An 18,863-nucleotide genomic window follows, 5' to 3' on the forward strand; every position below is an offset into this window, starting at 1 on the left:
GCGAGCACAATTTGACCGCCGTCAGGGCGCGACCCCCGGCGAGCGGGGCCTCCCCAGGACAGGGCGTGAGGGGGCACGAGGGCTCCTGGCCTTCCTGGAGGGGCCCCAGTGATGGAGGAGGGCAGGGTGCCCCGGGGCACGGTCTCCTCACAGGTGGAGGCCTCCGGGACTCGGGAAGAGCAACACCCCCGCCCTTTCAGGGCCCGTGGGGGCATTCGGAAAGGTGGAGCCATGCATCTCTGCATGCCCCCCCCCACCAGCCAGTGTGGCTTTCCCTCCCTCCGCTGTTTTCCAGAAGAGATGGAGGGTTCTGGTCTGCTCCCTGTGTCCTTACCCTCTCTGTGGGAAGAGGAACAGAAGCCGGAGCCGGCCGCCCCGGGGGGCAGGGAAGGAAGGGCCTCCTTCTGAAGCCCTGGGTCCCAGGCAGCCCGGCCTCTCTCTGAGCCCGTCTCTGTCTAAAGGTGAGGGCGTCCTGTCCCTCCTGACCCCCAGGCCGTCAGTGCCGGAGACGGTGCCGGTGGCCGCTTGCCCTCATGGGAAAGCGCCCTTTGCAGAGGAGCCCATGATTCAGTTTCCTGGACAGAGGAGAGAGGTCAAGTTCAGGGGGGGAGCGGGGACCCCCGCCCTGCAGGCAGGTTGGGCCTATACAGTCCATCCCTTATGTCTATTATCATGGAATGGAACGCAAGCAAGAGGGGAAGGAAAGGCCTAGAAACCTAGCTGTAGTAGGAAATTCAGCTCATGAAAACTGAATTTACGTATACGCAAAGGTGTAAGATAGCTTTAATAGCAAACTCTTTAGGAGTTTGAGATTGCTTCCTTGGGCTAGACTAATGGAAGTTTTTGGAAGTCTTGACCTTGGAGCACCAGTACTGAAAGCTGAAGACCGAGACTGGTCCCCAGATAGCGGAGTTTGCACTGGGAGCCCTTGGGTGCGGGTGATGGAGTGAAGGCCCCACTGGTTCCTCCTGGAAGGAAGCAGGTTCTCAGCGGGCGCGTCATGGATTTATTCTGATTAGTCTTCCCTGAGTGTGAGATGCTGGCCCACTGGACAAGACCGCGTGGCTCTCTCCGAGACGCCCCGGCTGGGTTCCTGCTCTGCTGAGCCCGACGGGGAGGAGTGGCCCCAGGGCCAGCTCCACGCAGGCCTCTCAGAAAGCCCGGCCGCTAGGGCCAGGGTGGCTGGGTGCCAGGCAGGCATGGGGTCAGGGCACACGGGGGCAAGGACACCGGGAGAAACGGGGGTGGGCTCTCGCAGTCTCAGCCGGAAAGAGCTGGGTCCTTCCGACATTCCCCCCTCTGTGGATCTGGGATGTGACAAAACCACCAAGCCAAACCGAAGCCACAAGTGAGAGGCCAGCTCCCCACGGCGGCCGTCTGCGAGGGGCTTCACCTGGAAACGTCCTGATCTTTTTGGTTTGGCAAGAATTGGCTTTTCCCGCGCAGCAGCTGTGCAGGCCCAGGCCCTGAGAAGGACCCCGTCTTTGGTTTCCTTTTCTCCCTCTGGTAGCTGCTGGCTCTCTCTCCAAAGCTTAAGCAAAATGGGGTGCCCACTCTTGTCTCCCTTCGGACAGGCTTTCCGGCCCCAGCATGCGTCTGTACCTCACCAATCTCGTGGTTAGCGCTGCCCCACACTCAGCCCCGGCTCTGCCACCTCCTCTCTCTCCGGCGGGTCTCAGCCTGCTTCAAGGTGCCCTCTCCTCTGTGAACAGGGCCCCCGGCAGGGGCCTCCCCCGTCCTGACCCGGGACTCCTCACCCAAGTACAGGGTCAGTCCCCCGGGGGGGCTCTTCCTCTGGCAGTCTGGGTGCCAGTGAACTGGGAGGTGAGATGGGCCAACCCAGGGGGAGGAAGTGGGCCTGGGGGCTCAGTTTTCCCCGATGATCCTCCCTGCTCGGACCGTGGCTTTCAGAAGGCGGGTGGGCTGCAGAGAGAGGAAGGCGAGGAGGTGACTGTCTGGGATGGAGGGTCCCGGGGAAGAGGGACTGGCGACCGCCCAAGGGACGTGTTCAAGACTCTGGGTGGAAAAGCACTGACCCGCCGTGTCCGCTCTGTGCCATCTGGGCTGGCGAGGCCGAGCCCTCAGCTCCCAGCTGGCTGCGCTCTGCGTGCCGAGCTGCTCAGCCCGAGTCGTCACCTGCGAGGCTCCGAGCCACCCCGTGTGCGGGTGGGTGGGCCGTGGCCGGCAGGGTCCTCTGGACAGGGCTGGGCCGTTCTGGCTCAGGGTGGCGGGTGCTGACGTCAGGTTGTTTCCGGCATCTGGTGGGCAGTGAGGGGGAGGCCCAGCCTCTGCACCATGGGCCCCATCCCCTCAAGTTCTGGGGCTGCCGGGCGGGGTGGGCCTGGGGTCTTCCAGCCCCCACCCCCTGCCCTCGAGGCTGGTGCTGCCAGCAGGGGCCGTGGCTGCTGGGCCCCAGGGGTCCCTTCTGGATGAGTGCACCCGTCACTGTCACCAGTCAGGGACGAGGGGCAGCAGGAAGGAGAGAGTATCCAGTGTGGCTTCCTCTGCCTCTGGGAGCATCGGCCCCAGAGCCGCAGCTGGCTTTGCATGCGAACCCACCTGGGCGCCCCAGGTGAGCGTGAGAGCAGAGGCCATCCCACAGCCAGGTGATGAAGTTCAGAGAGAGTGAGTGTGGCCGCGGATTCCAGGCGGCTTTTTCATTGTCAAACCCTAACCTCCAACCAAGGGGTCCCTCAAGGCCCCCGGCCCTGCCGTTTTTCAGTGCCAGAAGTATCTGGGCTTTCTTTCCTCTCTGACGTGAGGAAATCCTGAAAGATCAAGAAAGGCTTGATTTACTTAATTATTGAGCTGCATTAATGAAGCCGGTGGGGGATGGAGCATGGTGTCCGCACAGTCGGGAGCTGCACAGGAGGCAGCCTGTGGGGTCTCATCCCAGCTGGGGCTCTGCTGCCAGCAACTTCCTTAATGTCCTTGAGCCTCCGTCTGTTCACCTGTGAAATGGGGCAGGGATGGCGTATTTCACCAGCTCTAGCACGGCGTCTTAGCTCTCCGGCACCGTATTTGTGCCCCTAAGAAAGAAAGACGCAGCCAATCCAACTAAGATGTGCTGTTGGTGAGGGGGCCCTGGTCTCCATGTTGTGATGCGAGCGGAGGAGACGCGGGCGCACCTGCCACCCGGGGTGCTGGGGGCTCCAGTGCCGCCCCCGTGAGCTCGGAGGGGCAGGCGCAGACGGTTTCTTCACCGGAGTTTTCAGTCTCGCGGGCTGCCAATGGAATTGTTTGAGCCTTAGGACACGAGGGGCGCAGCCCCCTCTGATGTGTGGGACCCTGGCGTCTGTGCCCACGGGTAGGCCACGTGGCAGAAAGCGCCCCCCGGAGACCACAGTAGGTTTGTGGAGCGGTGAGGCCCTTGGGGGGAGCCAGGAGGGGACCCACCTGCCGTGGCCTTGCCTATGGCCTGGGCTGCGTCCGGCACCTGCCTCAGTTTACTTCTCTGTGCAGTGCCTCAGGCTCCCTCTGGCCTGGCCTTTGTGGACTCAAAAAGGGGGAGGGGTAGCCTCCTGCCCCTCTGTTACTGCCCCTCAGGGGCAGTCCCGGGTCGCCTCCAGGGTACTGTGAGTGACCTTCTGGGAGCTTGAAGCCCCTGTGGAATTGCCGCCTGACCCTTTCAGGAAGGTAGCCCTGGGCGGGCCGGGGGCTTTGAGGCGGCCCTGAGCCTGCCTTCCCCTCCTGGCCAGGTGGCCCTGGACAGCCCTTAAACTCTCCCTCAGGCAAGCTGTGCTGATTAAGCACCCCCGTGCCTGGCACCATGCCCTCACCTAGCCCACAACCAGAGGTGTCCCACCTTCCCTGAGGGTCCTCCTGTGGGTTCCCTGCAGGCTGCAGGTGGAGTGGGCAGGCCGCGGCCCCTCCCTCCGGCTGTTCCCGACACCTGGCTTTCTGCAGCGGGCAGTGCTCCGGGGAAGGGGTCCTGCCCTGGGGAAGAGGCCCTCCACCTGCTGGAGGGTGGGTGCTGACTTGGCCCTGCAGCTTGGGGCTGTCCTACCCAGTTCCCTAAGCTCTCTCAGGCAGGCTGGGGTGGCTGGGCGGTGCCCCAACCCAGGGGACAGGCCTCTGGGCGCAGGGGCAGGGCAGGGTCTGCACCTCCTCCCACAGCCTGAGTCCTAGGCCCCCTCTGTTTCCCCTTCGGGACCTCATGACTTTGCTTGTTTCATGGTAGCCCCCTTCCCACTCCCAATGTCAATCAAAGGCCCTTGGCCAGGAGCCCGGGTGCCCGGTGAGGGAAGGCCACCGCCGTCCCATCCTGAGGCGGGTGCTGGGCGAGGCCAGCAGCCCACCCCGGCCGGCCCCTGCCCGCTGGTGCCCTCTGCTGCTGTGGCGAGGGCTTCCGCTCTCTGGGCCTCAGTGTCCTCTTGGGACCAGGGCCGGGGCTCGCCTTAGTGGGTGGTCGGGGCAATGGAGCCCCAGGCCCCCACCAACCCCGCGATGGGCAGAGGTGCCCCCACCATCCATCTACACGCTGTCCCCAAAGAGTTCCTGGAAGGAAGGGGCACTGTGCTGGGGCAGAGGGGCTGCTTCTAGCCCCAGGAGGGCGGCCCGGGAGGCAGCACACCCTCCCCTGACCGGGGCCTGCCTTGGCCTGTGGTGCCCAGACAGCGAAAAGCAGTCAACGGAGGTGGGCCTACTAGTGAGCTCAGACAAACAGGGAGAGCCGTGCAGAAGGCGGCCTGGACGCGGAGATGGGAGCGGCTGGGGGCAGTGGCAGGAGCAGGGAGATGGGCTCCGGGGGCCAGAGCGGGGCTGAGCGGGGCGGGCGGGGCTGCCGCAGGGGCTCAGGTGCCTCTTGGATCCAAAGAGCTTGGGGGCCACGGCGGGTACGGGTCTGGTCGCGCCTCAAGTCCCCTCTGGCGGCTGTGGAGGAGACCGTGAAGGAAGCCGGAGGGAGGCCAGGGGTGATGGGCTGGGTGGAGGATTTCAGAGAGAGTTTTGAGGTAGAACTGATAGATCTGAGATAAAAGCCAGGACGGTGCTCAGATTTCCGACCTCCTGTGGCGGGAGGGTGGCGGGAAGACACGGCAAGATCAGGAGCCCACCTGAGAGGGGACACCAGGGCCTGGAATCAGGGCCCCCGGGGAAGAGCCCCTCCCCGTGCCTCTCACCACAGGGGGTCCAGAGTGGGGACCCCGGAGCTCTCAGTGTGGGGCGACACCAGCGGCTCAGCCTGGGCGAGGGGCAGGGTGCCTGGGATGACACGCCTCTCCTCCTGTCCTCCCAGCTCCGCCCACCCCACCCCCCACCGGCCATGCACCAGGTGCCAGCGCCCACCTGGCCAGCAGACTCCCACCTCCCCTCCACTGTCCTCCCTGCTGCTCTCACCTCTTGTTCCCACCTTCCCCCATCCCTGGCCGAGGCCCGGGGCCTCCCTCACCCCGCCTTCTGCACTTCCTCCCCAGCCCCTCCCACCCTCTCCTGTCCAAATCCTGCCCAAGCCGTGCCCCTCCCCCAGGACCACCGCCCTGGACCCCCAGCCCAGCGAGCTCAGGGCTGCCGAGGTCTGCTCTTCTGGGCTGGAGGGGAGGGCAGAGCAGGGTGGGAGGCAAGGGTGCCCCCCGAAAGGAGGGTGCCCCGAATGGTGAGGAGCTGTGCTCGCCCACCCGGCGGGACAGCACAGGCTCTTCCAGGGACCCCCCTGTCCTCCTGGCTGCCCATGTGACTCCACACGTTGGCCGGCTCGGAGAGGGGCACCGCCGGGGTGACGTGGCCTCTGTCCCGCCTGTGCTGGCACTAGCTGGGTGCACAGCTGAGCTGCACAGGAGAGGGGGGGCTCTGGGCACCCTAGGAGCTGGTGGGGCCGTGCCAGGCAGTGCCGCGGTTTCTGGGGTGTCCTCAGGGCTTCGTTCAGCCGGACCCCTGGGCCCCAGTGAGGGGGGTGTGCCCTGGCTTTGCTGACATCATGGAGCTCCCACCCGCCGTGTTCCTGGAGGGGCTCAGAGGGAATCACGAGGCGTATTCCGTCGTGGGGTCCGTGAGCAAGCGTCAGGGGCCACTGGGGAATGGGCGGGGAGACGGGCGGGGGGGACATCAGCACCAGCGTGAGGGTCGTAGGTGAGCGAGGCGGGTCCCAGGTCCTCCTCCTTGAAGCAGGCTGAAACCTCCTTCCTCGGCTGTTCTCTGCTCAGGCCGCGGGCTTCGCCCCAGCCCAGCCCCTCACCACAGCCTCTGCTCCCGCCGGCGCCCGCGCCCCCCGTCCCTGCGCCTTCTCCTGTCTCCTCTGCGGCCGAGGACCCCTCCCTCCGCACCCCGCCCAGCGCAGTGCCCTGCCTGCCCACCCGCCCTGCTGCTTGCCGCCCTGGCTGCCCGCTTCGCTCTGCTTTGCAGTGTTGTGTCGTGAGCCCGGGCCGTGCAGCCGCTGCCGCCTGTCACAGCACACAGCGGGGTGGCCCTGACCGCGGCCTCTGCCTCCCCCCAGGGCCTTCGTGTACCTGAGCAACCTGCTGTACCCCGTGCCCCTGGTGCACCGTGTGGCCATCGTCAGCGAGAAGGGCGAGGTGAAGGGCTTTCTCCGCGTGGCCGTCCAGGCCATCTCAGGTGCGTGCGGGGCAGCCCGGGCTGGCTGTCCCTTCACCGATGGGGCCCCTGGGTGGGGAGACCTCTCCGGGCCTCACATGGTGGTCCGCGTGCATCCAGCCCCACCCAGGCCCCCGGCCTCCTCTGTTTCTCCCTGTGGGAGAGGCCCCTGCTGCCCGGCTCCTGGCTCTGGCCTCCTGGGCTCTGTCTGGTCGGCTGGGGCCTCCGGGGCTGTGCAGGCCGAGCCCAGGGCTGTCTGAGCCTACTCTGGCTCGGGCCTGCCACCAGGCAGCCCCAGGTGGACCCACGGAGCCAGCCTGGCACAGAGGTGCCCCCCGCCACTCCCCCTCCACCGCCATCTCAGCCCCAGGGCAGGCGCACAGTCTTTCAGCCTTTAGCTCCGGCCCTGCCCACTGCAGCCCCCAAGCCTTTCCTGACTCCCCAGCATTGCCCCGTTTGGACCTCTTGACCTCTCATGTGCTGGCCTGTGTCCCCAGAGGCCATGAACACCCCCTCCACCGTGGGCCTGGCGATACAGCCCCCCTCACTGCAGAGGCACACACCCTCTCACTGCCTAGTCACCTTCCCAGCACCCTCTCCTGGCCGTGGGCAGCCTGGGTTTGCTCCCTTGAAAATGGCATCCACTTTGAAGCTTCCTAGCGGCAGGAATGTGGAGAGATCATTGGAGAACACAGATGTGGGAGCGCTCGGCCAGAGGCCCTGGTGCTCGCACTGTAACGGCCGTTCCTCCCTTCTCTGCCCTCGGGCCCCCGGCGCCTCCACAGGACTCTCTTTCCTCTACACGTCTCAGCAGCCCAGGCACCTTGGGGCCAGAACAGGGTAGGACAGACAGAGTGTGTGGCAGCGAAGTGTCTCCAGGCTGAGACAGGGAGGCTCGGAGTGTGAGCAACCTGGGTGGCCTGTACTCCCACTGGACAGCTCACGCGACCCCACTCTGGATGTCTGGTCCCCCCTCACCAAATTCCCACTACCCCATCATTCCAGGTGCTCTTTCCAGCACCTCCCAGTCATGTCACCATGGTGCCAAGGCCCCTGGGGACCCAGCTGAGAAGGGGGAGCCTGGGGTGGGGGGGGAGGGTGGCTCTAGGGAAGAGCCAGGTGACAGGGATGCTGGGAACATCTAGTGCCACCCTCATCCCCCGGGGGACACTGCCCCTGCAATCTCCAGGGGCTCTGTCCTCCCTGGGCTCTTCCTTGGCCCTTCCTGCCCAGCTCAGCCCTGTTGAGTGGATCCCACTGAGCCGGCTGCTTTATAGGTAGACGCTGTCTGTGCTTGGGCCACACGTGGCATCCCCTGTCTAGTGGCTGTGGTGGAGGAGAGGGAACTTTACAAAGCCACAGGGTGTTGTTTCAGCAGTCTCAGAAGTCACACCTGCTCCTGCCTTCGACCGTGGCAGGGGTCGGCTGATGCAGTCTCCCAACACGGAGCCCTGCTGTGCACAGGCCCTGGGCCGGCCCTGGGTGATGGTGGGACAAAGCCATGGCCCCTCGGGCAGCCTGGGTGGAGGGCATGGTGGTGTTAGCACCCCGACAAGGCCGCGGAACAGAGGGTTGGAGCCCCCTGGGGTCTGTGAAGTCTGCTGGGGTGGCATCTAGCCAGAGTGGCTGGCCTTGGGGGCCAGGGAGGCTGTGGGAAGTCAGATCTGGGGTCCTTTAGACAGCAGGAGGAGGGTTAGGGTTTTGTCCCAGGCACAGCGGGGGACCCCAGACGCTGTGAAGGAGGGGGTGTGAGAGCGTGTGGGGCACTGAGCGTCCAGAGGGGTGACAGTGGCGGCAGAGGGACAGGTGCGATTCCCAGAGGGAGCCAGGAGGACCTGGTGGGGCAGGCCCTGCTGAGGGGGAGGTGGGGCCCGGAGGACCCCTGGGTTCTGCTGGAGCATCTGAGTCTGGGCCAGGGCAAGTGGGGGCGGGCGGGCGGGGCTGGGGGGCAGAGGGGCAGAGGTTGAAGGTTTTGTTTTGAAAATGTGGAGTTTGCGGGCCCGTCAGAGCAGGCTGTGCTGAGGACGTGGCTGCCTCTGGGCCCTGGGCTAGCACAGGCTGGGGGTCAGTGTGCCCAGGACGGCGCCCTCATTCTTCCAGAGCCGGTTGACGGTGTCGGGGTTCCCCCCAAAGTGGGTCAGAGCCCGTCCTGGCTCCCATGCCCTCCCCACACTGGGCAGCTCTGCCACTCCCACCAGGGGGCAAGCTGGGCCCTGACCACCTGCTCTGTTCCCGTTTCAGCCGACGAAGAGGCCCCTGATTACGGCTCCGGCGTCCGCCAGTCGGGAACCGCCAAAATCTCCTTTGACGACCAGCATTTTGAGAAGGTAGCGGGCAAGAGTGGTGCAGCCATGGACGCCACTAGACAGGCCTCCAGCCCGACCTCAGCACTCCGGGCCTCACTCGGAGGAACAGTAGACAGTGTCTTCCTTCCAGGGCTCCCCTTTCTGCTCTCAGGCGAGAGGGGGGGGTCCCGCTCGGTGCCCCCTGGAGCGGGCAGCTCCTCCTCTCTCCTCTAGGCCCTTTCCTAACCTGACACCACCCGGCCACCCACCGCCCCACCCTGAACCTCAGTGCTTCTGAGGCCTTGGGCCCAGAGCCCCCCAGCGGTCCCTCTCGGAGGGGTCGTCAATGCTGGGGGCACACAGGAGGGGCAGAGGGCATCAGGCAGAGAGTGTGGGGGCACAGACGGGGCAGCAGAGGCTATGGGGGCACCTGGTGGCGGGGTACCTGGCCAGGGCCCTGAAAGCCAGTGGGAGAGTCTCACTGCGTTCTGCCCACGGTGGGGAGGAGCTGAGGGAGGGGTATGGCTGGGGAGAGGGGACAGAACTTAAGGCCAGAGACCGTTTCCCACCTTCCTTTCCCACTTGGTAGACTAATATAGGCCGTGACAGCATGGGAGACAGGCCTGGGGAGGTAGGTGCCCACCCACGGCAGGGCAGGCCTGGAACGAGGCTCCCGGTCCTCGACGCGGCTCCCGGTCCTCGACGCGGCTCTAGTGGCCGCACCCAGGCCGGCTCTGTCTGACTCTGTCCCCTGCCCACACAGTTCCAGTCCGAGTCCTGCCCCGTGGTGGGGATGTCCCGCTCGGGGACCTCCCAGGAGGAGCTGCGGATCGTGGAGGGCCAGGGCCAGGGTTCTGACGCGGGGCCCTCGGCCGATGAGGTCAACAACAACACCTGCTCAGGTGGGTCCCTGCAGCTGCTGGGACAGGCTCTGGGACGCGGCCCAACCCCGCGAGGGCCTGGAGTTCCTCCTCACCCCCCCCCACCCCCTCCCCGCCTCTTAGCCGGCACAGGCGGTGAGGCCCAGCCCTTGAGCCTGGGCTCCAGCCGCTTCGGGTCCTGCCATGCCCCTCTGCCCTTGGCTCCCAGCAGCGGTGACCCCGGAGGGCCTCCTGGACAGTCCCGAGAAAGCCGCCCTGGACGGGCCCCTGGACGCTGCCCTGGACCACCTCGGCCTGGGCAGCACCTTCACCTTCCGCGTGACCGTCCTGCAGGCGTCCAGCATCTCCGCCGAGTACGCCGACATCTTCTGCCAGTTCAAGTGAGTCTCGTACCCGGGCCGGGCTGTGTGGGTGGGTCTCGGCAAGGTGCGGGGGGCGCCTGGTGACCCCCGGGAGGCTGTGGGTCCCCGTGTCCAGGCCCCACACCTGCCCAACGTCTCCTCCCCATTCACAGCTTCATCCATCGCCATGACGAGGCCTTCTCTACGGAGCCCCTGAAGAACACGGGGAGGGGGCCCCCACTCGGCTTCTACCACGTCCAAAACGTACGTCCTTAGAGCCCCCTTCTCCCCCCGCCGTGATCGGCCCCTCCTGGGGGCCAGGGCTTTGTGCAGCCTCCCTGAGCTTCATTCATTCTCTCTGTCACTGCTTCTCCCTCTTCTGAGCACCAGCCCTGTCCTGGGCACTGGGGGCCTTGGTGGGTTTAAGACTGGGGGTAGGGGCAGATCAGAGCCCCCGAGGGCTCCCTGCAGCGAGCCTTGGGCAGACGTGGACGTGCAGTTTCTGGGGTGCCCCACGAGGCCACCCTGGCCTGGTGCTGGGGCTGAGGCCGGGGCAGGGCACGCGGAGAGCTGCACGATGCCCGGGCAGACGCCCGAGAGGCCAGGAAAGCTCCAGGCCGGGGAGTGTCTCCAAGCCAGGCTGTCAGGAGAGCAGGGACTTTCTGGTGTGAGGCAGGAAAATGGGGCCATGACAGAAACTATCAGGTGGCAAGGCCTCAGGGGCCAGGCCAGGGAGTGCGAGTTTGACCCTGGGCTGCCCGGCTGTGGGTGTGTGGCCTAAGCAGGCACAGGGGCCTTGCTCAGAAGGGCCTTGCGAACTATAGCCTGTCCTGACCCTCAGGGAAGAGGGTCTCCCGTGGTTTCTAAGGCAGGGAAATGAGGCCAGGTGTGAAGGCGTGCTTGGTGGATTCCTTACCTGGCTGCTCCAGCAGAGCCCCACACCCTGGGGGCTTCAACAACAAAGACTTAGCACCTCTCAGCCCTGGAGGCTGGAAGCCCAAGATCCAGGTGGGCAGGGCTGTTCCCTCTGAGGCTGTGATGGAGGATCCTCGGCTCTCTCCTTGGCTCATAGACGGCCGTCTTCTCCCTGTGTCCTCACGTCATCTCTCCCTCCGTGCCTGTGCCCAAATGTCCCCTTCTTACAAGGACACCAGTCATGTTGGATTGGGCCCCATTCTAACTTGATCACCTCTGTGAAGACCCTGTCTCTAAACACGTGCGGGGGGCGGTTAGGACTTCAGCATATGAATCGGGGGACACAATTCAACCCATAACTCTTGGTGAGTGGGTGAGGGCCCAAGAAGGGTCAGGCCGGATCACAGAGGCCCCTCCTCCAGCTCTGTGTTCTGAAAGACCAGCTGAGTCTAGTGGCCCCCAGCCCCATCTGTCCTGGGGAGCGAGCCCTAGGGCCGCTGCCCGGTGGCCTGTCCACTAGGAGTGTGACGGTAGGAGAGGTGGGCTGGACAGACCTAGGCAAGGAGCACTGCCCCTTTCGTGGACAGAGGTCAGCCCGGCTGGGGGTCTCCAATTTGGGCCTGGAGTGCCGGGTCCTTTGTGGAGGCTGAGCACTTACCTCTGTGCCTCTCCTTCCCCCACTTGACCACACCTCCCTCCAGATCGCAGTGGAGGTGACCAAGTCCTTCATCGAGTACATCAAGAGCCAGCCCATCGTGTTCGAGGTCTTCGGTCACTACCAGCAGCACCCATTCCCGCCCCTCTGCAAGGACGTGCTCAGGTCAGCGGCCCCGGGTCGGGGGGGTCAGAGCCTCTCCACCTCCTGGCCAGCAGGTTCGGCCTGTGCCCTGGACAGGCCTGGTGTGGCGGCTGCAGAGCCGTGCACCTCCCACCACCTATCTCCCCGCCTACAGCGGCCAGTTTCCCGGGTCGGCAGGACCCAGAGTGGGTCAGAGATGACCCCTGAGGACTGAGGAGGGGTTTCTTAAAGACTGTCGCTGTCAGAACCTCAGCCTAGGCTGGGCATGGACCGCGTCCTGGGGACGAGGGGAGCCGGGTGCTGGGCTGGAGGAGGCCGGGGTGGCCCACGGGGAGACGGCGTGGCCCCCCGAGAACTCCACTGGAGGGTCCCGGAGTCCTCAGCTCCCCAGACTGAACGAGGGCCCTTTGTCTGCTCCCTCATTGCTGCACCCTGCCGGGGGCTCACTCAATGGGTCGGGCGAGTCCCCTCTGAGGCCACCCCACCCAGAGCGTGGGAGGAACAGCCGACGGGCGTCAGGGGCAGTGGGACCCCCTGTTGCCACCTGCATCTCCCCTCTCAGCTGACATGAGGGACCCAGAGCAAAGCATCTGGGGTGTCGGGGAAAGAGAGGGCCCAGGGAGGAGCTGGTTTTGGGGCATTTGGCCCCAGGAGCCTTGTCTGTCCTTGGGAGTGCCAAGGGGGTCCTGTCCCGGGAGCCCCTGGCCCTTGCCCCGGTTCTCGGGTCCTCGTGGGGCCTCCCAGGTGGGCTCTAGGGTCCTGAGGGGCCCCCCTCTCGCTCCGAGCTGGTGGAGGGCCCGAGACCGGGCCTTCCCCAGGCCCTGTGGGAGGGAGGGAGGGAGGGAAGGAGGGAGACCCGGGACTGGCGTCCACAGCCTGCTAGCCTCCCCAGCCAGCCCCTGCCCTCGGCTGCCCGCTCCAGCTTGGGGTCCTGCAGGCACCAGTCTCTGGTCACCTCACACTGGTGCTTCTGTCCCCACAGCCCCCTGAGGCCCTCGCGCCGCCATTTCCCGCGGGTCATGCCACTGTCCAAGCCAGGTAGGCGGGGCCCTCGTGGGTGCAAGTGGGTGCCCATGTAGGCGGCCCCTCCAAGGCCGAGCGCAGTCCTGGTGAGGGGTCGGTGTTCTCCCGGCCTCCTGGGGCCACTCTGCCCCTGCTGGACCTCATGGGGTCCCCATGGAGTAAGGGGCTCACACTGGAGCGGGGGGCACAGGGCGAAGGTACAGGGACGTCCTTTACCCCTTGGCACGCACGGGGCAGCAGGGCAACGGTCAGGTGGTGCCTGCCCAGAGTCCCGTGAGGCTGCCCGGAGCCGACAGTGGGGGGCAGGGGCTTCAGCGGGGCAAGGACACCTGAGTTGAACCTCGCAGGATGGACGAGGTTTGGGGTGGAAGGCAGACCAGGAAGCTGGTCCACGGGAGGCTGAGGCCAGTGGTGGCCAAGCCAGTGGGGCCCCTGGACAAAGAACACTGGATGGTCAGCACCCTTGCCTGGCACCCAGAGCCCCTGCCCCGGGAGCAGGTGGGCGGAGGAAAAGCTCTTGAGATCGGTTGGGTTTTAGTTAAAAGGGATTATAGGGTTTTTTCCTGCCCTCACGACAAAAGCTGAAGCCCAGGGACACAGTCACTAGAAGGCTGGAGCATCGGCACTGGGGCTGGCGGTGCAGCCGAGGCCCTCACAGCCCAGGAACCCGCCTTGAGGTCGGGGGGCATTGTCCCCGGCATGGGTGCCCGAGGGGGGCCGTGCAGGAAGTGCGTCTGCTGCTTCCCGGGCCACATCCGCGATGACCCTTGCGTACCCGCCCCCGAGTCCCCGTAAGATGGTGGTCTGCGGACTGAGGGCGCCGCAAGGGGATGCACACCAGCCCCTCCAGGCCTGCTGACCACTTGTGGACATTATTCTTGGCCTCTCTGTGGGTCTTAGGTTGGCCCCTTGTGTTTCCTGGGCTGTTCAGCCTTCCCTGCAGCCTCCAGGGAGACACCCAGATGCACATTTGTAGTGGAGCCGTGGGGCTCAGGTGGGACTTGGAGGACGGGCTGTGGAGGGCAGTGGGAGCCGAGGGCCAGGGTCCCTTGAGCTGGAGGCAGGTGCTCGGGCTGGTGCGGCGGCTGAGGGTGAGGGTGGTGTAGCATAGGGTCCTGGGTGGGTCGTGTGGCCTCCGAGCAGGGCTCCTCTGTCCTGCTGCTTCTGTGGGGCTCAAGTACCGCCCTCTTCAGAGCCTGTGCCAGGTGCGCGTGGCTGAGCGCTCCTCCTGCTGGGCACAGAGAGGCCCACGGTCACGTCTGTTCCCAGGACCATCGGTACCCAGAGCGGGGTGTACTCTGGGGCCTGGGGAGGGGTCCGCTGGTGCTTTATCTTGGAGGGCAACAACCTCACTGCTTCTGAGGCGTCCCCTCCCTGGCCTCCCCTCTGCGCGTGCCCTCGGCACGTGGCTTCTCAGTTTCCCACTAGTGTGTGCTTCTCCCCTGTCGCCCCCAGTGCCCGCCACCAAGCTCAGCACGCTGACGCGGCCCTGCCCCGGGCCCTGCCACTGCAAGTACGACCTGCTGGTCTACTTCGAGATCTGCGAGCTGGAGGCCAATGGCGAGTAAGTCCCAAGGCTGGTGCTGCCCATGGTGGGGATGGGCTGGGGTCCTCTGGGGTCATGGAGCAGTGAGGGGTCCGGGGGCTGGGCCAGGTGGCACGTGGTGGCACTCTGGTCTCCCCGGACCGGGCCACGCCACCTTTGATCTGTTTTCCTGTTTTCACCCCTTCTGCTCCTGGGGGCCGGGTGTGTGTGCTGTGGGTGGGGGGCTGGGAGGAGGGGCGCAGCCCTCAGCTCTCACATCTCTCTCCCAGTTACATCCCTGCAGTGGTGGACCACCGTGGCGGGATGCCGTGCATGGGGACCTTCCTGCTTCACCAGGTGCGAAGCGCTTGCTGCTCCCACCAGCCTCAAGCGCCCCCCACCCCCACCCCAGGGACCCCAGGCCATCTGACCGTGTCTTCTCTCCTGGTGCCTCGCAGGGCATCCAGAGACGGATAACCGTGACACTGCTGCATGAGACAGGAAGCCACATCCACTGGAAGGAAGTGCGAGAGCTGGTCGTGGGTGAGTGGGGGCAGGGCCTCGGGGGAAGAGCACAGACCACACCACTCAGCCCCGGCCCCTGGCTAGGCGCCTGGGTTCTAACCACAGCTCTGCCACTGTTGCTGTGTGCCTTTGGCTCTGTGCGTCAGCCCCTCACCTGAAAAGAAGGGCTTGGCCTCAGGTGATGATTCCAGATTTTTTTTTTTTTTTTTTCCTGCGGTACGCGGGCCTCTCACTGCTGTGGTCTCTCCCATTCTGGGGCACGGGCTCCGGACGCGCAGGCTCAGCGGCCATGGCTCACGGGCCCAGCCGCTCCGCGGCATGCGGGATCCTCCTGGGCCGGGACACGAACCTGTGTCCCCTGCATCGGCAGCCCGGGCCGGGGCACGAACCCATGTCCCCTGCATCGGCAGGCGGACTCTCAACCACTGCGCTACCAGGGAAGCCCCCAGATTTCTACTTAATCACTGTACTAGCTTGCTAGGGCTGCTGTAACAAAGTACCACAAACTGGTGGCTTAAAACCACAGAAATGTATCATGTCACAGTTCTGGAGGCACGAGTCCTGTGATAAAGATGTCAACAGGGGCCACGCTCCCCCTGAAACCTTAGGGGAGAATCCTTTCTTGCCTCTTCCAGCTTCTGGTGGTTGGTAGGGAATCCTCGGCTTGTAGACACATCACCCCCGTCCTCCATCTTCACGGGGCCTAGATACTTAGATGACGGCCCACCTGACTCCAGTGTGATAGCCTCTCGACTGATCACGTCTGCCAAGGTCCTATTTCCAAATAAGGTTCTGGGGGTCAGGGCTGCGACACGTCTTTTTGGGGGGACACAGTGCAACTTACAGAGACCACCCAGGAGCTTAGACGCTTTCCTTCTGTAACTTCATGTCATGAACTCTTTCATCTACTGGAAACATTTCCTTTGCTGATTCTTTGTAAAGAATTTGTCTTCCCAGTTTCCATTCAAGGATAGGGACCACTGTCCATTCCAGCGTGTCATCAGCATGAAGCTACCCACGCCACCCTGGCCTGGAGCTGAGGGCCCCGTGGAGGGCCCACCCTGGCGCATTGCTGTGGCTGGTGGGCAACAGCTCCAGGGCAGTGTCCCTGGGGCTTGTAGGGGGGGTTCTGAGGGTGTAGTAACAGGACTGTGACAAGGGACCCATCATCCTGCACCCGAAGTGCAGGACTGTGGGCAGGGAGGTTCTGGGGGCCCCAGGACAAACGCTTTTCTTTTAGACGTTTCGTATCTATTTTCACACAAATCAGAAAAACGGTAGAACAAGCACACACACACCCATTTCAGACGTTGTTTAGGGTGAATCTAAAAACTCTGCATCAATTTAAAGAGAAAGATGAAGCAGACACCCAGCTCGCTCGCAGACGTACTGCACGTGGGTGGGAGATGATGCCACCTTCACCCCGAGCCTGTTCTGCCCAGAGGGAAGGGTCTACACCGTCTACTGACCCGGCTCTGGTCCTGGTGGAGCCTCTCCCTGATGCCCCACACCATCACCCTCATCCCTAGGATAGCGACCAGCACCCCTGTGTCTGCACAGAGGCTGCACCCTCACTGGCCTTGGGGAGCCAGGCCCTGGTCCCGGGATCCCACCTTTCTCTTTGCTCTCCCGGCCACATCCCATTTGAAAATGCAAACGGGTGTTCTCCCATGTGTGTGGTGAGGGGATAAGGGTGCTATTGAAGGGGGTTCGGGGAGATGCTGGCGGGAACACCAAGGCCCCCACTCTTGGGTTAAGGGGTTTGGGCTTGCCGCTCTGGGCTGCATCAACCTCACAGACCTGTGAGTGGACGTCTCGGCCTGACCGGGGCTCCGAGGGCATCAGTTTTGCAGGTGGAGTTCCTGGGCGGACTCTGAGCCCACAGAGTCCCTTGAAGAGCCTCCGCTGAAGCCCATGCCCGGGGGTGAGGAGGGGTGAGGCTGGCACACAGGCCAGGTCTCTTCCTGCAGCTGAGCTGCCCCAGCAGGGGCCGTGTGGCCCTCCGCCACCTTAGCCTCCAGCCATGGGGGACACACCCTGCGGGGACACGCGGCTGGAGGCCCACACCTGCCTCCTCCCAGAGCTCAAATGTTGCAAGAGGCTTCCAGGAAGTGGAACCCCAGCGTGTGGGCTCAGAATTCTGGCCTGGTGTTGGGTCTTATTTCATTTCCGTGCATGGGGGGCGGGGAGGAGGGGAGAGGCCAGGGATTCCTTTCTGGCTTAACAAAGAAAAGTCAGTATTTGTTTATTCCTCGAGGAAGCAGAGCAGTGAACTTAAGGACAAGAGCACGAAATTATCACTGAAACCACCGGGAGGGAGTTCTGACTCATAACGGTTGTGGTGCTGTTTACAGGTCACTCCCGCCCCCCACCCAAGTGCGGGCCCTTAGAGGGCTCTGTCGGGGATGCTTCTTACAGGGAGAGATTGTTGACACAGACAGTGTTTCTTTTCTTTCTTTTTTCCTTTTTTTAAGTGTAAAGAGGAAAGGGAACATTTTCTCCTTCTTGTCTTGCTAAGATTTCCTTTTCTAGCAGATAGGAGAGCCTGTGAGTTCTAGGCTGAGGGATTGGCATTTATCAGTTGGGGTGGAGGAGATACTATGAGAGTTATCGACGGCTGAGAAACTAAGAAACTCAGAACTTAGGCTGCAGGAGGAAGATGGCAGGACGCCCACGGACAGGTGGCACCACATGCGGTTGCAGACCCTGTGTGGGCCTCCCTGTCCCCCCCGCCGTGTTGCCTTTTGTCAGGTGCTCTTGTGGCCACGTGGGGAGCCACATGACGTGGCCTCACAGGTGGAAGCTCTGGCCCAGGCAGAGGCAGAGAGCAGGGACCCAGCCCCCCGCCTGCCCTCCTGGGAAGTGACACACAGCCCGTCCCCTTTCCTATAGGTCGCATCCGAAACACCCCGGAAACCGACGAGTCCTTAATTGACCCCAACATCTTGTCCCTCAACATCCTCTCGTCTGGATACATCTACCCGGCCCAGGACGACCGGTGAGTCCCCTGGGGGCGGCGGTAGGGCTGCTCCCAACTCCCTGGAGGAGGATCCGAGTCAGGACCCAGGGTGCATTCTCAGCTCGCCCACTTGGCCCACTGGCCGCAAAGGGCCCAAAGCTTTCCAAGCCCTCCTTTCTGAGCCCTCCAGGAAGGGGTGCAGGGAGGGGTGCCTGTGGCCGCGACTTCCCCCGGCAGGATTGTCTACACACCATCCTGTCTCTGGCTCACTCGGTCACCCGAAGGAGGGGTTGCGTGGGAATTGCCGGCAGATGAGCTGGGTCCTGTCCTCGGGAGTTTCGTGGGTGGGAGGGCGGAATGGGGCAGTGGGCGGCATGGGGCGGACAAACAGGTTGGATTTCCCAACCACACCGCTGCGGGCAAGTCTGTACCCTCTGGCAGGGGTGCTGGGGCCAAGGGTACTGGAGGAGTTCAGGGTCGAGCTGGGTCGGCAGCCTGGTGTCCCGGGGTGGAGGTCTGCCCAGCGGCACAGCTTAGCCCATGCTTCTTGTCACTGGGCTGTGCCTTTCCAAGCTCCCAGGTGATGGCCAAGATCTCTGCAACCTGGGCAGTCTGAGCTTGACCGCATCAGGGTGGGTGGATGTGGCCCCTGGCAGCCCCTGACAAAGCAGGCCTGTCAGGGTTTGCCAGGCTGGGCGGGGATGTGAGGGGGAGGCCTCTGGGGGCCAAGCCGGGGCAGGCAGCTCATGACTGCTGAGAGCCGCCCTCCTGGGAGGAATGTCGGAGGGCTTGGCTCTGTCTGAGATGCTGCTTTCTGGGGCTTTGGGGACATGGGGAGGGTGCTCCTGAGCCCCGAGGGCTCGACCTGGCCCAGGATGAAGAAGCCGAGAGCTGACCCTGAGCTCGAGCCATGGGCGTCTCCACAGGCTGCTGCGGCTGTGTTTGCAGGAAAGATGTCTTGAGGGCTGGGTGTGCTCAGAGCGGAGTGCGGGCATCCCACACGTGCAGGGAGAACTGGATCCATAAGGATAAAGGGTCCTGGGTCCAGATGGAGCTCGGTTTCTTTATAGACTCCCTGGAGA

The 18,863-nt window shown here is 64.2% G+C and overlaps 1 protein-coding gene across 4 annotated transcripts in view; it reads left to right on the forward strand.

The window, feature by feature from the left end:
* KIF1A (kinesin family member 1A) overlaps positions 1 to 18,863 on the forward strand; it is an 89,413-nt gene that overhangs the window by 50,920 nt on the left and 19,630 nt on the right. For all 4 annotated transcript variants that reach the window (XM_082630899.1, XM_082630900.1, XM_082630901.1 and 1 more), the window contains 11 exons: positions 6,431 to 6,549; positions 8,770 to 8,855; positions 9,577 to 9,715; positions 9,906 to 10,074; positions 10,209 to 10,299; positions 11,652 to 11,770; positions 12,732 to 12,787; positions 14,228 to 14,336; positions 14,588 to 14,654; positions 14,756 to 14,840; positions 17,715 to 17,820. In XM_082630899.1, the coding sequence (XP_082487025.1) occupies positions 6,431 to 6,549; positions 8,770 to 8,855; positions 9,577 to 9,715; positions 9,906 to 10,074; positions 10,209 to 10,299; positions 11,652 to 11,770; positions 12,732 to 12,787; positions 14,228 to 14,336; positions 14,588 to 14,654; positions 14,756 to 14,840; positions 17,715 to 17,820 (1,146 nt within the window). The remainder of the gene's footprint in view (positions 1 to 6,430; positions 6,550 to 8,769; positions 8,856 to 9,576; positions 9,716 to 9,905; positions 10,075 to 10,208; positions 10,300 to 11,651; positions 11,771 to 12,731; positions 12,788 to 14,227; positions 14,337 to 14,587; positions 14,655 to 14,755; positions 14,841 to 17,714; positions 17,821 to 18,863) is intronic.

Source organism: Mesoplodon mirus (genome assembly GCF_964341445.2).
Source record: "Mesoplodon mirus genome assembly, chromosome: 8".
NCBI classification, from domain to species: domain Eukaryota; kingdom Metazoa; phylum Chordata; class Mammalia; order Artiodactyla; family Ziphiidae; genus Mesoplodon; species Mesoplodon mirus.